Source organism: Heterobasidion irregulare (assembly GCF_000320585.1).
Source record: "Heterobasidion irregulare TC 32-1 unplaced genomic scaffold scaffold_06, whole genome shotgun sequence".
Classification (NCBI taxonomy): domain Eukaryota; kingdom Fungi; phylum Basidiomycota; class Agaricomycetes; order Russulales; family Bondarzewiaceae; genus Heterobasidion; species Heterobasidion irregulare.
In genome coordinates this window covers 1036922-1051112 of record NW_009258202.1, presented here as the reverse complement: position 1 = coordinate 1051112, position 14191 = coordinate 1036922, and the positions used below count along the sequence as shown (strand labels likewise).

General features: G+C 59.8%; 6 protein-coding genes across 6 annotated transcripts; 4 read left to right on the top strand and 2 right to left on the bottom strand.

Annotated features, from left to right (window-relative positions):
- Positions 1-51: 51 nt before the first annotated feature.
- On the top strand, positions 52-2442 carry HETIRDRAFT_320598 (uncharacterized protein; the record flags this gene model as incomplete). The annotated part of the gene is made up of 9 exons (XM_009549060.1): positions 52-114; positions 161-212; positions 267-547; positions 631-793; positions 850-1045; positions 1101-1361; positions 1425-1860; positions 1968-2086; positions 2358-2442. The coding sequence occupies 9 exons, from the start codon at positions 52-54 to the stop codon at positions 2440-2442; spliced, it is 1656 nt and encodes a 551-aa protein (XP_009547355.1).
- A 1171-nt stretch (positions 2443-3613) lies between these two features.
- On the bottom strand, positions 3614-5573 carry HETIRDRAFT_320868 (uncharacterized protein; the record flags this gene model as incomplete). The annotated part of the gene is made up of 7 exons (XM_009549059.1): positions 3614-3947; positions 4247-4482; positions 4586-4695; positions 4777-4963; positions 5019-5122; positions 5219-5271; positions 5359-5573. The coding sequence occupies 7 exons, from the start codon at positions 5571-5573 to the stop codon at positions 3614-3616; spliced, it is 1239 nt and encodes a 412-aa protein (XP_009547354.1).
- Positions 5574-6144: 571 nt separating this feature from the next.
- Positions 6145-6597, top strand: HETIRDRAFT_319471 (uncharacterized protein; the record flags this gene model as incomplete). The annotated part of the gene is made up of 4 exons (XM_009549058.1): positions 6145-6177; positions 6248-6259; positions 6313-6405; positions 6499-6597. Coding segments are annotated over 4 exons (237 nt in total), but the record flags the coding sequence as incomplete, so codon positions are not given.
- Positions 6598-7334: 737 nt separating this feature from the next.
- Positions 7335-8197, top strand: HETIRDRAFT_427625 (uncharacterized protein; the record flags this gene model as incomplete). Its single annotated transcript, XM_009549057.1, has 3 exons — positions 7335-7578; positions 7607-8004; positions 8096-8197. The coding sequence occupies 3 exons, from the start codon at positions 7335-7337 to the stop codon at positions 8195-8197; spliced, it is 744 nt and encodes a 247-aa protein (XP_009547352.1).
- An 18-nt stretch (positions 8198-8215) lies between these two features.
- HETIRDRAFT_452184 (uncharacterized protein) lies at positions 8216-9597 on the top strand (the record flags this gene model as incomplete). Its single annotated transcript, XM_009549056.1, has 4 exons — positions 8216-8338; positions 9048-9236; positions 9298-9379; positions 9464-9597. 4 exons carry the CDS (start codon positions 8216-8218, stop codon positions 9595-9597), a joined length of 528 nt encoding a protein of 175 aa, XP_009547351.1.
- A 719-nt stretch (positions 9598-10316) lies between these two features.
- HETIRDRAFT_476306 (uncharacterized protein) lies at positions 10317-12690 on the bottom strand. The gene is made up of 5 exons (XM_009549055.1): positions 12563-12690; positions 12386-12490; positions 12185-12324; positions 11510-12103; positions 10317-11453 (listed from the first exon to the last, which is right to left on the bottom strand). The coding sequence occupies exons 1-5, from the start codon at positions 12581-12583 to the stop codon at positions 10403-10405; spliced, it is 1911 nt and encodes a 636-aa protein (XP_009547350.1). The 5' UTR covers positions 12584-12690; the 3' UTR covers positions 10317-10402.
- Positions 12691-14191: the final 1501 nt, after the last annotated feature.

The following is a 14191-nucleotide window of genomic DNA, read 5'->3' as shown; positions in this document are numbered from 1 at the left end:
TTCAGAGCTCGCGGTGCTCCCTTTGCGATCTCATACCCAACTCTCGGCAATATGTCGAGTATCGAACTCATCAACCCCAAGGCGGAGAGCGTCCGTCGTGCCGCGGCCCTTCAGGTAAGACCTTACACATCACACTGTCTTGCAATCCTCACGTTTGTAGGTCAACACGACGGGAGCCATGGGTCTCGCGAACGTCGTCAAAGGCAATCTAGGTGCGCTTTGCGGTGATGCTTTCTTGTGAAACTCTTCAGCTGACGTGCTGCCAGGTCCAAGAGGGACGCTTAAGATGCTTGTAGATGGTGCAGGGATGATCAAAATTACCAAGGATGGCAAGGTGCTTTTGTCCGAGATGCAGATTCAGAACCCGACGGCGGCGATGATTGCACGGACCGCAGTCGCGCAGGACGATCAGGTCGGAGATGGGACAACGTCAGTGGTACTGTTGGTCGGGGAGTTGTTGAAACAGGCAGATCGCTTCATCTCCGAGGGCGTGCATCCGTCGGTTATTGGTGAGGGCTTTGATCAAGCCAAAAAAGCTGCTCTCGCCGTGAGTCTTCGATTTGTTTCAGATTTGGGCGTGAAACTGAGAGTTTCTTTTTTCAAACCGATGGGGTCTGGATTCCAATACAGTTTTTGGACACGTTCAAGCGGCCAATAAATCTAGACCGCGCTACATTAATCAATGTCGCTCACACCTCTCTTGCAACGAAGCTTCACGTAGCTCTGGCCAAGCAGCTTGCTGCATCAGTCGTGGATGCTGTGCTTACAATTCGGCCGGCTGCTCCACAAAAGGGTAAAGTCAAGAGTCAACACTGTTATATGCGCACCGATTTAATGAGTTTACGGCAGATGCGAAGGATCAATGGCGAGAGCCTATTGACCTGCACATGGTGGAAATCATGAAAATGCAGCACCGTACGGCATCGGAGACTCAGCTTATCCGCGGCCTGGTGCTCGACCACGGTGCTAGACATCCAGACATGCCGAAACGCGTCGAAAATGCCTTCATTTTGACGCTCAACGTCAGCTTGGAGTATGAAAAGACGTGCGGATTTTATTTCTGAATACTGATCCCAACAGACACGCTGACATCGCCTCAGGGAGGTCAACTCGGGCTTCTTTTACTCGTCGGCTGAACAACGGGAAAAGCTCGTAGAGTCAGAACGGCGTTTCACTGACGAGAAGGTCAAGAAGATCGTTGAGCTCAAGAACCTTGTTTGTGACCAGGCCGTCGACTCGAAGGAGAAGAGGAAGGGTTTCGTTGTCATCAATCAAAAGGGTATTGATCCACTCAGTCTCGACATTCTTGCGAAACACGGTATCCTGGCCCTCCGCCGCGCTAAGCGACGGAATATGGAGAGGTAATGCGCCTTCATACTCTGGCTTGCGTTTATCAGAAAAACACCGGTTGATCGTATCGATAGGCTGCAACTAGTTTGTGGAGGAATCGCACAGAATTCCGTGGACGAGCTGACGCCAGATCTGCTCGGATGGGCCGGCCTCGTGTATGAGCAGACCCTGGGCGAGGACAAGTTTACCTTCGTGGACGAAGTGCGCACCCCGCGGAGCGCGACGTTACTCATCAAGGGTCCGAACGCGCATACGATCCAGCAGATTCAGGACGCGCTTCGGGACGGGCTGCGGGCCGTGAAGAACGCGATCGAGGATGAGGCACTCGTGCCCGGCGCGGGTGCGTTTGAGGTCGCATGCTCTGCGCACCTCGTTGCAAACGCAAAGAAGGCCGCCAAGGGCCGCGCGAAGATGGGCGTGCAGGCGTACGCCGATGCGCTGCTCATCATTCCCAAGACGCTAGCACAGAACGGCGGATTCGACGTCCAGGACGTCGTCGTCGCACTCCAGGTACGTTTTTACCTGCGTCCGCGTCGCGATCACCTCATTCGCGGAAGGCGGGGGTCCACGCTTCACGCTAGCGTTATCGATGAATACTGACGCACATCCTGCTGTAGGACGAACAAGCAGAGGGCAACACGGTGGGCATCGATCTCCAGTCCGGCGAGCCCTTTGATCCGACGGTGGAGGGCATCTGGGACAACTATCGGGTCAAGCGTCAGATGCTGCACTCTTGGTACGTCGCTCTCCACTTTGTTTCACCTTTGCACTTTCTCCGAATTTGTCGATTCCGTCATCCGGCCCCGTCAAACGTTGCAATTGCCTATTCCGTCCATCCGGTCCACACCTCCGAGTCTCCTGTACCTCGTTGCTTTGTTCATCCATCCCGTAATCCTTTCATCTCGTTTAGCCTTTTTACACACGTTCCAGCGGGTCCCTTCTCTTTTGTCTCCATGTTACCGCCGCGTTACCATCGTGCTGACCCTTCCACGCGTATTTGTATACAGTTCTGTTATCGCCGTCAACCTGCTGTCGACGGACGAAATCCTGCGAGCCGGCCGGAGCTCACTCAAGCCTGACGGGCAGCAGTGATCCCGACGTCACCAAGCGAATCCCTTCCGTCCCGAGCTCCCGAGGATTAACCCTCGCGGATCCTCGAGGCACAGAGTAGGAAGACATTGCGCGCCGTGGTCGAGTGTGGCCGAACGTGGACGAGAAGCTGTTAGCTGTTAGCAGGGTATTGTACACCGTATGTAGCAGACCAAAAGACATAATCAATTTAGAACTGAACACCCCACGAGTGCGGGCGTGATACGCGCTCGTTGTTCTCCTCCGACGGACGGGCGTTCGTCGGTGTTACAATACTAGTACGTGCACCGTGTCAGGGCGTCCGGCGGTGACGTCGACCGACCCCTTGAGCATCGTGCCGCTACATAGATCCCCTTGACGCAATCGTCTCTCGAGGGGCGCCACGCTCACCGGTCCCCCGAAATTCCAACAGACTCCAGCTCCCAGCAGGCCCCTCGCCCCGCAGCAAGCCACAGACGTGCGCTCCTTCCCAGTCCTTCCATCCCTGCGTGCTGCCGCCTCGTGACCGCCCACCGAACCCCAAGCCCATCCCGAAGCACGTTAGTGGGCACACGAGTCTTGGAGTCCGACATGGGCTGTGGCGCCAATTGCCGCCGCCTCCGACGAGCGTCCGCTCCAGCTCCTTACTGCCCCAACTGTGCTAGCCGCATCGCGCCGCGGGGCGAATTCGCGCCTTGTCCACGTTCAGGTTAATCCAGCTCGTGCAGCTCGCACGCGACCGAGCGCAATCGGCGGCCGTCGTGCTTCGATTCGATTCGATTCGATACGATACGATACGATGGGGGAGCGTGACCAAGTACTGACGAGCATGACCGGAATTCACGCGATATGTCAAGTCCCTCCTTCAGAGGCGTAGAAACGAGCGACTGAGATGACGCACGCAGATGCAGATGCGGATGTATAGGTATGTGGTATGCAGCAGGAAAGCGCATAGGCAAGCAGGTAGGTGTAGATAGGTAGGTAGGTAGGTAGGTAGGTAGTAGGCAGGCCACGAAGCGCACGGCAGCGCGCCGCGCGGGCGCATTCCGGCGCCCCAGCGCGTCCCGCAAAAACATGTGTATCATACCGGGCGGACGCAGAAACACGCGCGTCGCCCGCACCAACACGTGCCCATCCCAGCTCTGCGATGCGCGCAGGTCGGCCTGTCGCTGGCCCCGGCACTGGCTCGGGCGGGTCAGCGCGGCGCCCGTCGCCTCGCGCGAAGCCCGTGGCGCGCTTCCGGAAGGCGATGGCGCGCGGGGGCGATGGGAGGGTTAAGGTTCGCGTCGAGGATAGAGTTTGGGTGTGGGCCCGGACGGGCACGCGGGGCCAGGGGCGGCTGCTGCTCGAAGGATGATGATGATGATGGGGAGGGCAGATCCGAGGGCGCCGGCGTGGGTGCGAGAGAAGCGATGGGAGCGGCGACGGCGCCGTGGCTGCGGGGCTTGAAGATGAGGACGACGACGAGGCCGAAGATGATGAGCAGGAGGAGGAAGATGCATTTCCGCTTGCCCGTGTTCTTCTGGTACCTGGGAGCCGTGGAGGGGGGTGGGAGAAGGGAAGGGGGAGCACGCGCGAGGGAAAAGATGGGAAGGAGGGGGACGAAAAGGAAGGGTTCCCAAGCTGATCAGTATCGAGATGCGATGGGCAAGATGGGAAATGGACACGCGCGCGTGGACGCGATTGGGGGATCGCTGCATGGGGAATCGCTCGATGGGAGTGGGGAAGTGTGGGGAAAAAGAAGGCGAAGGAAGGTGCAAGGGGGAGTAGGGGTGCGGTATATGTGCGCGTGCGCGTGTCGCGACTGCGTGGAAGAAGGGGCACGTACCGGGTCGCGACCTCGAGCTCTTTGGCGGCCTCGCTGACGTGGGTGGCGGTCTGCTCGATGTTGTACTCGACGCTGTCGAGGAGGGTGCCCTGGTCGATGACGAGCGCCGACAAGTCTTTGAAGAGCTCTGCGAGGGTGCCGATAGATTTCGCAATCTCGGTCAGCTCGCGGTCGCGGGCGCGCAGGTCGAGGTCTGGCTCGAGAAGCTGCTGAGACGTGTATTGGCCTGTGCGAGACTGGGCGCCGCGTTGCACGGGCGGATGGGGGAATGTGATCGTGCAAGAGAGAGGGCGAGGATGTAAATATGACGTGTGAGGACGGAAAGGGGGGGCGACTTACGGCCGCTTCGACGTCGTCATCGACGGCCGAGAGGCCTTCTGAGCCCTTTAGGGAGGTGACGCCCGACGCGATGAGGAGGTCCTGGTTCTTGATCGCATGACCCTGGAGTTCTGGCGCACGGGGCGGGTGACATCAGCGACGAGGGCTAATGCACAAGGAGGGAACACGAGGACAAGGGCACAAGGACGCACTTTCCATGTAGACGCGTTGTTTCTTGCGAAAGGCGGCGCTGAGGTCCTGGACCTTTGCGGCGAGGCCGCGCTGTACGTTCTTCGCGGCGAGGGCCTGGTGACGCTGGGCGTCGAGGGAGGCGGGGGGGAAGGCATGGGCGGCGTCGGAGAGGATGCGCTGGATGAGGGACTGGCAGTGGCGGAAGTCCTGAGGAGGAGAGTGAGCGAGGGTCGGGGTCGGGGTCGGGGGAAGGAGCGGGTACTTTGGTGATCTCGGACGTCGCGGCTTCGATTTCCCGCTCTTCTGTGGTCCGGTCCGTGAAGCCGGGCAAGACGTGTTTCGCGTGCAGGCGGTCCAGCGCGGAGACTGTGCAGACAAGGGAGAAGAGAGGGTCGGTTCAGCCAAAGAGCTGGCGCAGCAATCAACGGCTGCGTCAGCGCAGAGGGGACGAGCGGTGCGCACTTTTGGCCTGTGTCCCGGCGAGGATGTCCTCGACCTGCTCGGCGAGGTCAACCCTGCGTGTGCGTGGTGGGAGCGGACGTCAGCGTTGGTTGTGGGTGCATGTGTATTTCATTTGGAGACGGGAGACTGAAACGGCGAACACGTACCATTTGGGGGGCAATTGTACGTCAAGGGAGATGTGGCCGGGGCCCGCGTCAATGAGGCCCTCGCGCTCGTCGTGGGCGTCGTCGTAATGGGCTGTGCGGGCGAAGCGCGAGGAGCGGGCGCTCGAGTCGCGATAGGATATGAAGAGAAGGGTGCGAGAGCGGGTTGTGGGTGCTGAAGCGGCGGACGAGGTGGACGGGGCGGACGACATGGACGGTGGACGGAGAACGACGAGGAGGGTGCGTGGGCGCTGTGTTGGACGACGTTGGGGACTGCAGCCGGGATGCCGACGGCCGGCCGGGGCGGTTCGGCAGCGCCGAGATGTGGTGAGGGGGCGTGGGAGGGGCAGAATCACGTGCGAGGGCTATCTGGATGATCCATCGGCGCCAGGGTCCTGTGTGGAGGCGCGGGATCCGATGAGCTGTCGACCGCGGCGCTGTGTCCGAGCCTCTGCTCCGCGTCATCCAGCACTCGCCCTCCTCTCCTTATAATCTGGCCCATCTCCCGCCGTCCTATCCTATCCGCCGCCTCTGATCCCTCCGCACCGCTCTCTGCTCTAATATCGTCTCTGTCCGTGGTCGCTATAATACCCCGATCCTCCCTTCCCTCGTCGCTCCCCATCCCGCCCATCCGTTGCGCCCACCACGTCTCCGCCCTAACCCCTTCCGCGACTGCCACCCCCGATCCGACCCCCTGCATCTGCGCCATCGGCATCATGTGCAACCTCGAGACGTGAGCCTTATCCTCGCTGATCGCCCCCCCTTCTTTTCTCATCCGCCTGCCTGCTTAGTGAAGGAACCAAGTATGGCTGCGGCGTACGTGACTCAGCGCCCATCTCCCGTCTCCCCAGCTCACCTCGCCCCCGCCCTCGCCCCCGTCCCACAGCACTACGTGATCGTGCGTCTCCTTCTCCCATCAAACCCTCTTCCCCGCGCTCACTCCCTTCCCAGACGAAGAAGCTCCGCAAGCTCGACTGCAACAACCGCTACTGCATCTGGTCCTCGCTCCACCCTCCCACCTGCCACCCCTGCCTGTGCGAAAAGGTCTGCTCCCCCGTCCATTCACCCACTCCCTCGTCCATCCGTCTTCTCCCTCTCCCTTCCCTCCTCGCCCCATCTCACCTTTGCCTCGCCCAGTTCCTCGGCCCCGATGCCAAAGAAACCGTCACCCTTCGGAGCGAACAGTACTGCTCCGAATGCCACTACTGGTACAGAGGCGCTGGCCGCCGCCGCTAGCGCGCACCCTGCTGAACCCCTCGACATGCCTCCTCCCACCCCCTATCTGCTGCCGGCGGCTCCCTCTCACACTATAATCCGCATCGCGATCCTAAGGTCACCAGACCGACCGCACCCCCTCCCTTAATCGACCCGCCCCACCCGTATTCATACGCCGTATCCAATATCCGCGCCCGTGCCCCCGTCCGCATCCACAATGCTATGACTCCCCGCTATTGCACTTCGCTTTCACCGCACACACCCCCTCCCACCCCACCCTCCCATCCCCATCCTCGAGCTTCCTCGCCCCGCCCCGCCCCGCCCTTGTAGTTGTGCCTATTATTTATCGCCGTATCGCATACGAATCTAATCGCCTGGCGCGCGTGCCCCGCTTCCTCCTCCCTCCATCGATCTGCCCATCTACCCCTCTTTCTCTCCACCCTCCCCATCGATCCTCCCCACCCGATATCGCCCCGAGGGCCACGCCGCTACTACACTGTCCGAACCCGAAGCCGTCGTATCCAAATTGTACTCGTAGTCGTACCCGCACAATAACTTAGTTGTATCTGGCCACCCGAGTCCCCGTCCGTCTATTATTGTTCCCGCCGTCGTCGACCGACTAGATCGACCCTAGGCTAGTCTCGTTGCCTGCTTGCCTGCCTGCCTAGACATAAAAAGACACGCGCGCTATAAGTAAGCAGGTTCTTACTGCATCGTCGCACCGAAGCTCGACAGTCGTGAGCCAAATTAAAGTCGGTATGGAGATCGCCACCGGGACGGACGAGCCGACCCGGGGCAAGCTAATTCTGAGCGCGACGCGAGACTTGGTAACGAGAACCACCCTCGTGAGTGGAACGTTGGACGTAAACGCTGGCACGTACCGCAGATCCAGCTTCTCTGCGGATCCTAGGCGCGGACAACGAAGCAAGGACATGAAGAGCACGCCTCGACAACCCCCAGTTTATCGACGAATGGGGGAAAAATATATTCATAGGACAAGTGGTATGCGTGTATGTATGTATGTATGCAGGGTCTCTCCCTCTTTGGGAGGGAGGGGACACAGAAGAGCCCGCGGGACGCGGTGGCGACCTGCCGGATCGCCCACACGCGCGCCGATCCCTCTTCGCGCGCACACATCGCACACCGCATTGTGCGGTGCGAGACCGCGCCCCGCCTCGCCGCAGGATTGGCGCGGTCTCTGCGCGAGACGACGGTAGCCCGCACATCGCTGCACGTCGGCGCGCGGCGCGAGCGGGCCCGAGGAGCAGGACCGTGCCCTCCAGAGCGGCGCGTGGAGGCAGCTTTCCTCGGCGCCCATCCATTGCTCCCGCGGCTGCGCACAAAGCCAGAGTGCTCGACGACCCAGAGTCCACTCGTGACCAGACAAGACGCGCGCGCGCGCGCCCGAGCCTGACAGCCCATCTAGTCGTGCGTGCGTCGACCTGGCCGGGAGGACGGCCCTAGAGGAGACGCGCGCGCACGCACACACACACACATATATATATATATGTATACACAGGTTTTCGGGAGTTTGGCATCCGGCGCGCCGAGAGTTGATGGGGAGGGAAAGAGTGGAGAGCGGGGTGGAGAAACGGAAACGGGGCGACGTGATGTTGGCTGATGGGACGGGCGTCCGGCGATGTGTGCCCTGCGGCGCCACCCGCGCGTCAGGCTCGCCGCGGTGCGGGTGTGCGCCGCTGTCGCCGTGTGGGTGCAGATGCAGATGCAGATGCAGGCCGCGGATGTGGGCGTATGCGTGTGGGTATGTGGGCGTGTGGGTCGGAAGGCTGCGCTGATGGCTGAGGCGTCGCGATTAGAGGAGGCGAGGCATGATGCGGACAAAGGATGCCGTGTATGAGGGGCTGTCCCGATGTACAGAATCCTTGTGCTGGGGCCACGAGGTGCAGGCTACGACTAGAGATTATGATTGCGCATTACAAGGAACCATTGAGCGGAACATCCCTGTCTTATATTTTTTCGCCACCCATCGAGCTTGGCGGGAGACAAAGGAGTGCAGCCCAAGCCCCTCCTACTTCCATTGGGTGTTGGACAAGTATCGAGAGCGCGATGCGCTTCGAAAGGCCTTTCTTACAACGAACAATGCATGAGGATATATCTCATACTTTGTGGTTGAGGAAACAAGGCGAAAATGCGGACAGGCTCTGCACCGAGAGAGTATATAACCAGCTGTTTCAAACGAAAGGGTGCACACCACTCACCTTGTATCGCCCCAGCGCACAGCGTCAAACGTACATTAAACCCCACTTTTGCTCGATGTTTACTGTCGGGACAGAAAACGCGAGGCGGGACCGACATCGTGCAGGCCTCCGGATACAAGTCCATTGTAATATCCTCTGCGAGCATCGACGTCGCCTCCAAACCACTGCAGCAGGGAACTGCCAGAAAGGATGCGTGAGCCTGGTCGGATTCGTCTTCTCGTATGTCACGCTCACCATCCTGTACGCGCGTAGGTGTCGGATGGAAAGGCGCGAGAAACGGGAGCGGGCCCACTAGCTCCCTTGACCTATACACACCGGTCGTGCATCATCATGGCGGTTGAGGTAGTCGGTGACATGACCCTTATGGAAAGGGCGGTGTCCGCGGTGGAGGCTCCCGAGACACCGCAGGTCCTCAAGAAACGGCAAACTTGCGCGAGCACGGTACGTCTGACAGATGCTATCCCTAGAACTTTTGCTGATGCGCCTGGTCTAAAACCACCAGGTGCGTTCGGGAAGGCGGCCGCGTTATCGATCTTCCCCTCTCCCCAACCCCTTGCGACATCGGCCTTTCACGCATCCAACAGGTGAGTGTGGTCGGGTATCGGTGCATTCCCTGGCACTCAAGGTCCTCTCCGCCCATTGTATTGTTTCGTGATTGTTCTTGGCAGCAAGAAGTGGGAGATCTGGCCCAGCACTACGCCTGCCCGATGACATTCACGAACGACAAACCGGACTAGAATGGCACTCCCTCTCGCCAGACGTGCGGGAGGTGTATGAGAACCTGGCACCAGAATCGTGGTGATAGCATTCCACTATATCCAGTCCTTGGATGGTTTCAAGACCATACTGCGAGAGTTTTGACAGCATGTCGACGGCGAATGACTCGCTACCAGTGATGCAGCTGAAGTAGGCGGTTGTTGGGCATGCAAAGGGATGGGCTGAGACGGAACGCCCACGCTCGTCGCGTCCGCAGATGATGTCGACAGAACAGACTAAACAAGGAACCTCTGAGAAAGCATCCAGCGGAAAAATCAGGTAAGTGACATCTCCTCACCATACAACCATTTGTTGGGTAGTTACCGTAGTCTCCTCCAGGGCCATGCACCGACGGCTGCTCCATCATCATAGCGGGGTATGGCTGTGATCGATCGATGCACAATCGGGGGTCTATGCTCGCGCAGAAATGAACGATGCATACTACCAGACTCACAAGTGGAACATGAGCACCGGGGCAAGAACGACATCCGAGAGTAGAGGAGAAAGGGGGACTCGGAGGGGGGGAAACGGGCCTTCCAGCCTTTGTGACACGACAAAAATATATCTTTGCGTGGCTTCTGGCCCCTACCATCTCTCACCAGCTTATAAGCCTGCTACATTCGTCCAAGCAGCGACGGTATCCAGTGATGATGCACAGTGACGTGTTTCGGCATATCTAGTCTGATTCTGAGCAGATGAGGGGTTCAAGACAAGGAACGATGTTCTACACGCGAGAAGATATCGTCCCCGCCATGCACACAACTTGAGTCTACAACTGGTACCAGCTCACGGCGTGTCTAGTGCTAGACCATAAAATACAACAACCTGACTACCAATCGAACAGGCCTGAATCACCACTTCACGGCCAATCCAATCACCTCGCTCTCGACAGCCCTGTATTCAGTCCTGAACAACCTCCGCCATCTCTCCTCAGCCTCGGCGCCCATCCGCGTCGACCAGTCGATCTCCTGGTCTACCCCGTAGCCCGCAAGGACATCCGCCAAGACCCGCCCTGCGACCCGATCTGCCTCGTCTCGGTTTGGGACGCACCCGACCTTCATCTTCGGCGATGCAGGCGGCGTTGGTATGCCATTGGCCACCTCCACGCCGTCCCAGTACGCCCTTTCGACCTGCTTCGTCCATGCCTTGTCGCCCCAGCGCGTAGCAAGCTCCGACCCCGACCCCGCCCCCGCACTTCCGCCCTCGACCACCCCGCTCATGTTCCAATCCCTCGTGAACCCCTCTTCGTCCTTGGAAGCGACGGGCGCGCGCAGCTGGCCGCCGCCGTTCACGCACCCCCCAGGACACGCCATGACCTCCACGTAGTCGTACGGCCGCTCCTCCGCCGTTCCCGCCCCCTTTCCCGTCTTCTTGACTCTGCCCCGCAGTCCGCCGCCCAGCCGCCCAGCCGCGCCGCGCCCCACTTGCACCCCGGCCTCCTTCCCCACCTTCCTGACCACGTTCTGCAAACTCCGGAAGCCATAGCACTTGGCACCCCGAAACACGACCTCTGGCGCTTCTGGTGCTTCTCGCTCCCGTGTGAGGACGTATTCTTCGTAGTCCGCTGACCGGATGGTTTTGGTGGTGAGGGCTAGCGGGTAAGGCGACGTGGTCGTGATGTGGTAGAGCAGCGAATGCAGATATGAGCCGGAGGATGTGCCGGGATGCGCGAGGAGGCGTGGAATGAGAGGCGTGGGTGGCGGCGAGGACGAGGACGAGGATGAGGGAACAGGCAACGAAAGATCCCACCCCTTTTCGCGCATGAGGAGGTCGAGCTCGCCGGTCGTGAGCACGCAGTCGACGTCCCGCGTCTGGAACAGGTCGTTGTAAAAATCGCTGCGAGACGCTTCGAGTTTCTTGTCGTAGCAGGGCATCACCGTGACGTGGTAGATCTCGTCCGGGCTGCGACGAGAGCGTCCGATGAGCGACACGACGCGGAGCAGGCGGGCATGACGCACTTTTTCCCCCACTTCGCGCCCAGCCATTCTTTCACGAGCGTGCCCATCACCTGCTGGGGGCTCTTCGTGCGACTGATGAACGGCAGCATTTCTGCGTGCGTCTTCTCGGCGTAGCATACCCAACCTGGGCATGCGCTCGCGAGCATCGGGAGCTTCCCGGATCCCGTCCCGGCGTGATTGCATGATCCCTCGCCGTGGGTCTGGCATCCGCCATCGCCTCTGCATCCTCCGTGGCCGTGGCCGTTTGTCGTAGAAGATGGCGCAGCGGCGGACGCAGCGCGCCGTTCTTCGAACTCCCGCGCATGTTCGAGCAGCGCGATGTGTCGAGCAAACGTCGTGTCGAAGACATGCTCGAACCCAAGGGACTCCTTGCAGAACGCTTCTACTCTACTCAGGACCTCGTCCAGGCTGAGCGTTTCGCCCGATGAGTGTGCAAGGGAAGCGGCGAGAGATGCCAATGACTGTGGTGCGATGGATATGACGGGGGTCTTGTGCGAGGGAGAAGGCGATGGCGGGTTCGAGGAAAGGAAGGAGAGGACTTCGGTGTGAGATTGGAGGGTGATGAGGACGGATTCGGCAGACGTTATGCATCCGCTGTGAGCACGCGCACGGTCAAGTGTGATGCGTCAACGCCACGTCTCCTATGTGGCGCTGGGCGAGTGGGTTGCGACGCACCTGCACGCCAGACAATCGTTCAGACTGATCTCCGCTGTCTGGAGCTTCTTCCCTGAGCTCGGGCCCGCCGCTGTGCTGGACGACGCCGCCGCCTGCGATACTTCGTAGTACGCCCCGTGCTCATCGATGCGAATTTCTGTCTGTTATCAAGGCGTTTCATGATCATTGTGAGTGATGGGGCGCCACGGTTTGGAGACGTACAGCTGCCGCTCCGGGCTTGGAAGAGGCCTCTTCTCTGTTCGTCTGCTCCACGGGCTTTATGCACGCTTGCGAGGGCGTGATGTAGTCATTCAGATCGGTGAGAGTCTGACGTCGAGCGATAACATCGTGAGCACCGGAACACGCAGCATTTTCTCCTAGACGCAGGGATGGACTCACGAGTGCACCTGAAAAGGCCATATTTGAGCGTCGAGACAAGCGGAATAGGGGGATGAATCTGAAGACCTTGTGGATCGATTTCACGAGATGGCGAGGTGAATTCAGCGGACGATGACTGGACGATTCAAACTTGGCTGCTGTAAGAGGCAATGGCGGCTCTCCATCGGCTTTCGGCCGGTCGACCTGCAAAACCTAACCTCGATTGTGGGTTGGTGACCCCAGACGGTGACTCCCAACCAACGCCTTGCCTTTCTTGATGCAACTCTCACAGGCCTTTCAACCATACATCCCTCCGTGCAAAAATATATGAAGAGATTCTGATAAATAAGCCGATCGGTGAGCAACTGCTTCTGGTCATCCCACGTCCTCAGCAATTTCCCAATATGGGCGCCCGGTGAAACTCATTCAATGGTCTCGCTTCAATACTGACGCTTTCATACACGCAAGTATAGGCCTATGGGGAGGCCCTTTCAAAATTTAAACAAATAGATACCCGCTCCGACCGAGTCGCACGACGCAGAATCCCCATGTCCGCGACTTGAGGCGCAGTCATTTTGGCTTTTGGGGCTCTCACCATCGTGTCCACCAGGACTTGGAGTTCCCTCGAGGGCCACCGCGACTACCAGGAGAATGAAGTGCTCCCCGGGGAACGAAGGCACTAACGCAAGGACGCTGGCCCGTCCGACGTCAAACTCGTGCCCCTTGGAGCGAGCCACAGTATAATGAACGTCATCCGCGGCTGTCAAGAGCAAGCCTCGGAGACGGTGCCCAGAAACAGGAACAGGACCGCTGGGAACGCACGATCGGCCAACTGGGGCCAAGGCGCCATTGTGTCAAGTACTGCCATCGCCCCCGGGCCTGTATTGCACCAGGCAATTAAATGCGCCCAACGGCGCATCGCGCACAGACTTGCCAGACTCTGTCAGCGCCGCCCGCGCGCCCCTGACATGGTCCGTCGTCCGAGCACCGCACCGCACCGATCCCCTCACCCACCCGCCTCCATTCCCGAGCGCGTCGATCGACCGGGGCGACGCAGCCACGCAGCCACGCATCCTCGGGCGCCGCGCACACCATACCATACCACACCATTCCATACATAGATGCATACATACATAGATAGCCCGACTCGGACGCGGAACCGCGGCGGCCCACCACCCACGCCAGCCCACAGTGTCACGCCCACGCATCCCAAAGCAGCCCGATCGCGATCGCGATCGCGCTCCCGCCAGTCTGTTCCAGGATACGATACCGGACAAGGCGGCATCGGGGCGTGTACCTGTGAATCGCGGTGGTGGTGGCGGTGTTGTCGTCGGCGTCCGTGGATCGCTCATGCGCGCATCACGCCCTCGCCCAGGCGAAGCCGCGCGCGGCCGATACAGTACATGTTATTACTTAGTCAACGGGTACCTGTACCCCCCGGATGTCATAGGCGGGGCGATCGAGTGCCCAGACCGGATGGATGGAATGGAGGAGGGAGAGGGTCTTTGGAGGTTCTGCATATGCTGCTAGACCTCGGTCGCGCGTCGGATGCTCTGCACTCTACCACTGTAGCTTCACTTCATATGTGCCCGATCTGTCTGTGTACTATTATAGAAATCGAAGCCGCCCCGCCGTCGACCATCAGCAGTG

What these genes read in the sequence shown, in the direction of transcription:
- HETIRDRAFT_476306 (XM_009549055.1), bottom strand. Translation starts at nt 12,583, where the DNA reads ATGGCCTTTTCAGGTGCACTC. An exon ending in AACGATTGTCTGGCGTGCAG is followed by an intron (nt 12,104 to 12,184) that starts GTGCGTCGCAAC and finishes GCGTGCTCACAG; the next exon opens with CGGATGCATAACGTCTGCCG. An exon ending in GGCGCGAAGTGGGGGAAAAA is followed by an intron (nt 11,454 to 11,509) that starts GTGCGTCATGCC and finishes CTCTCGTCGCAG; the next exon opens with CCCGGACGAGATCTACCACG.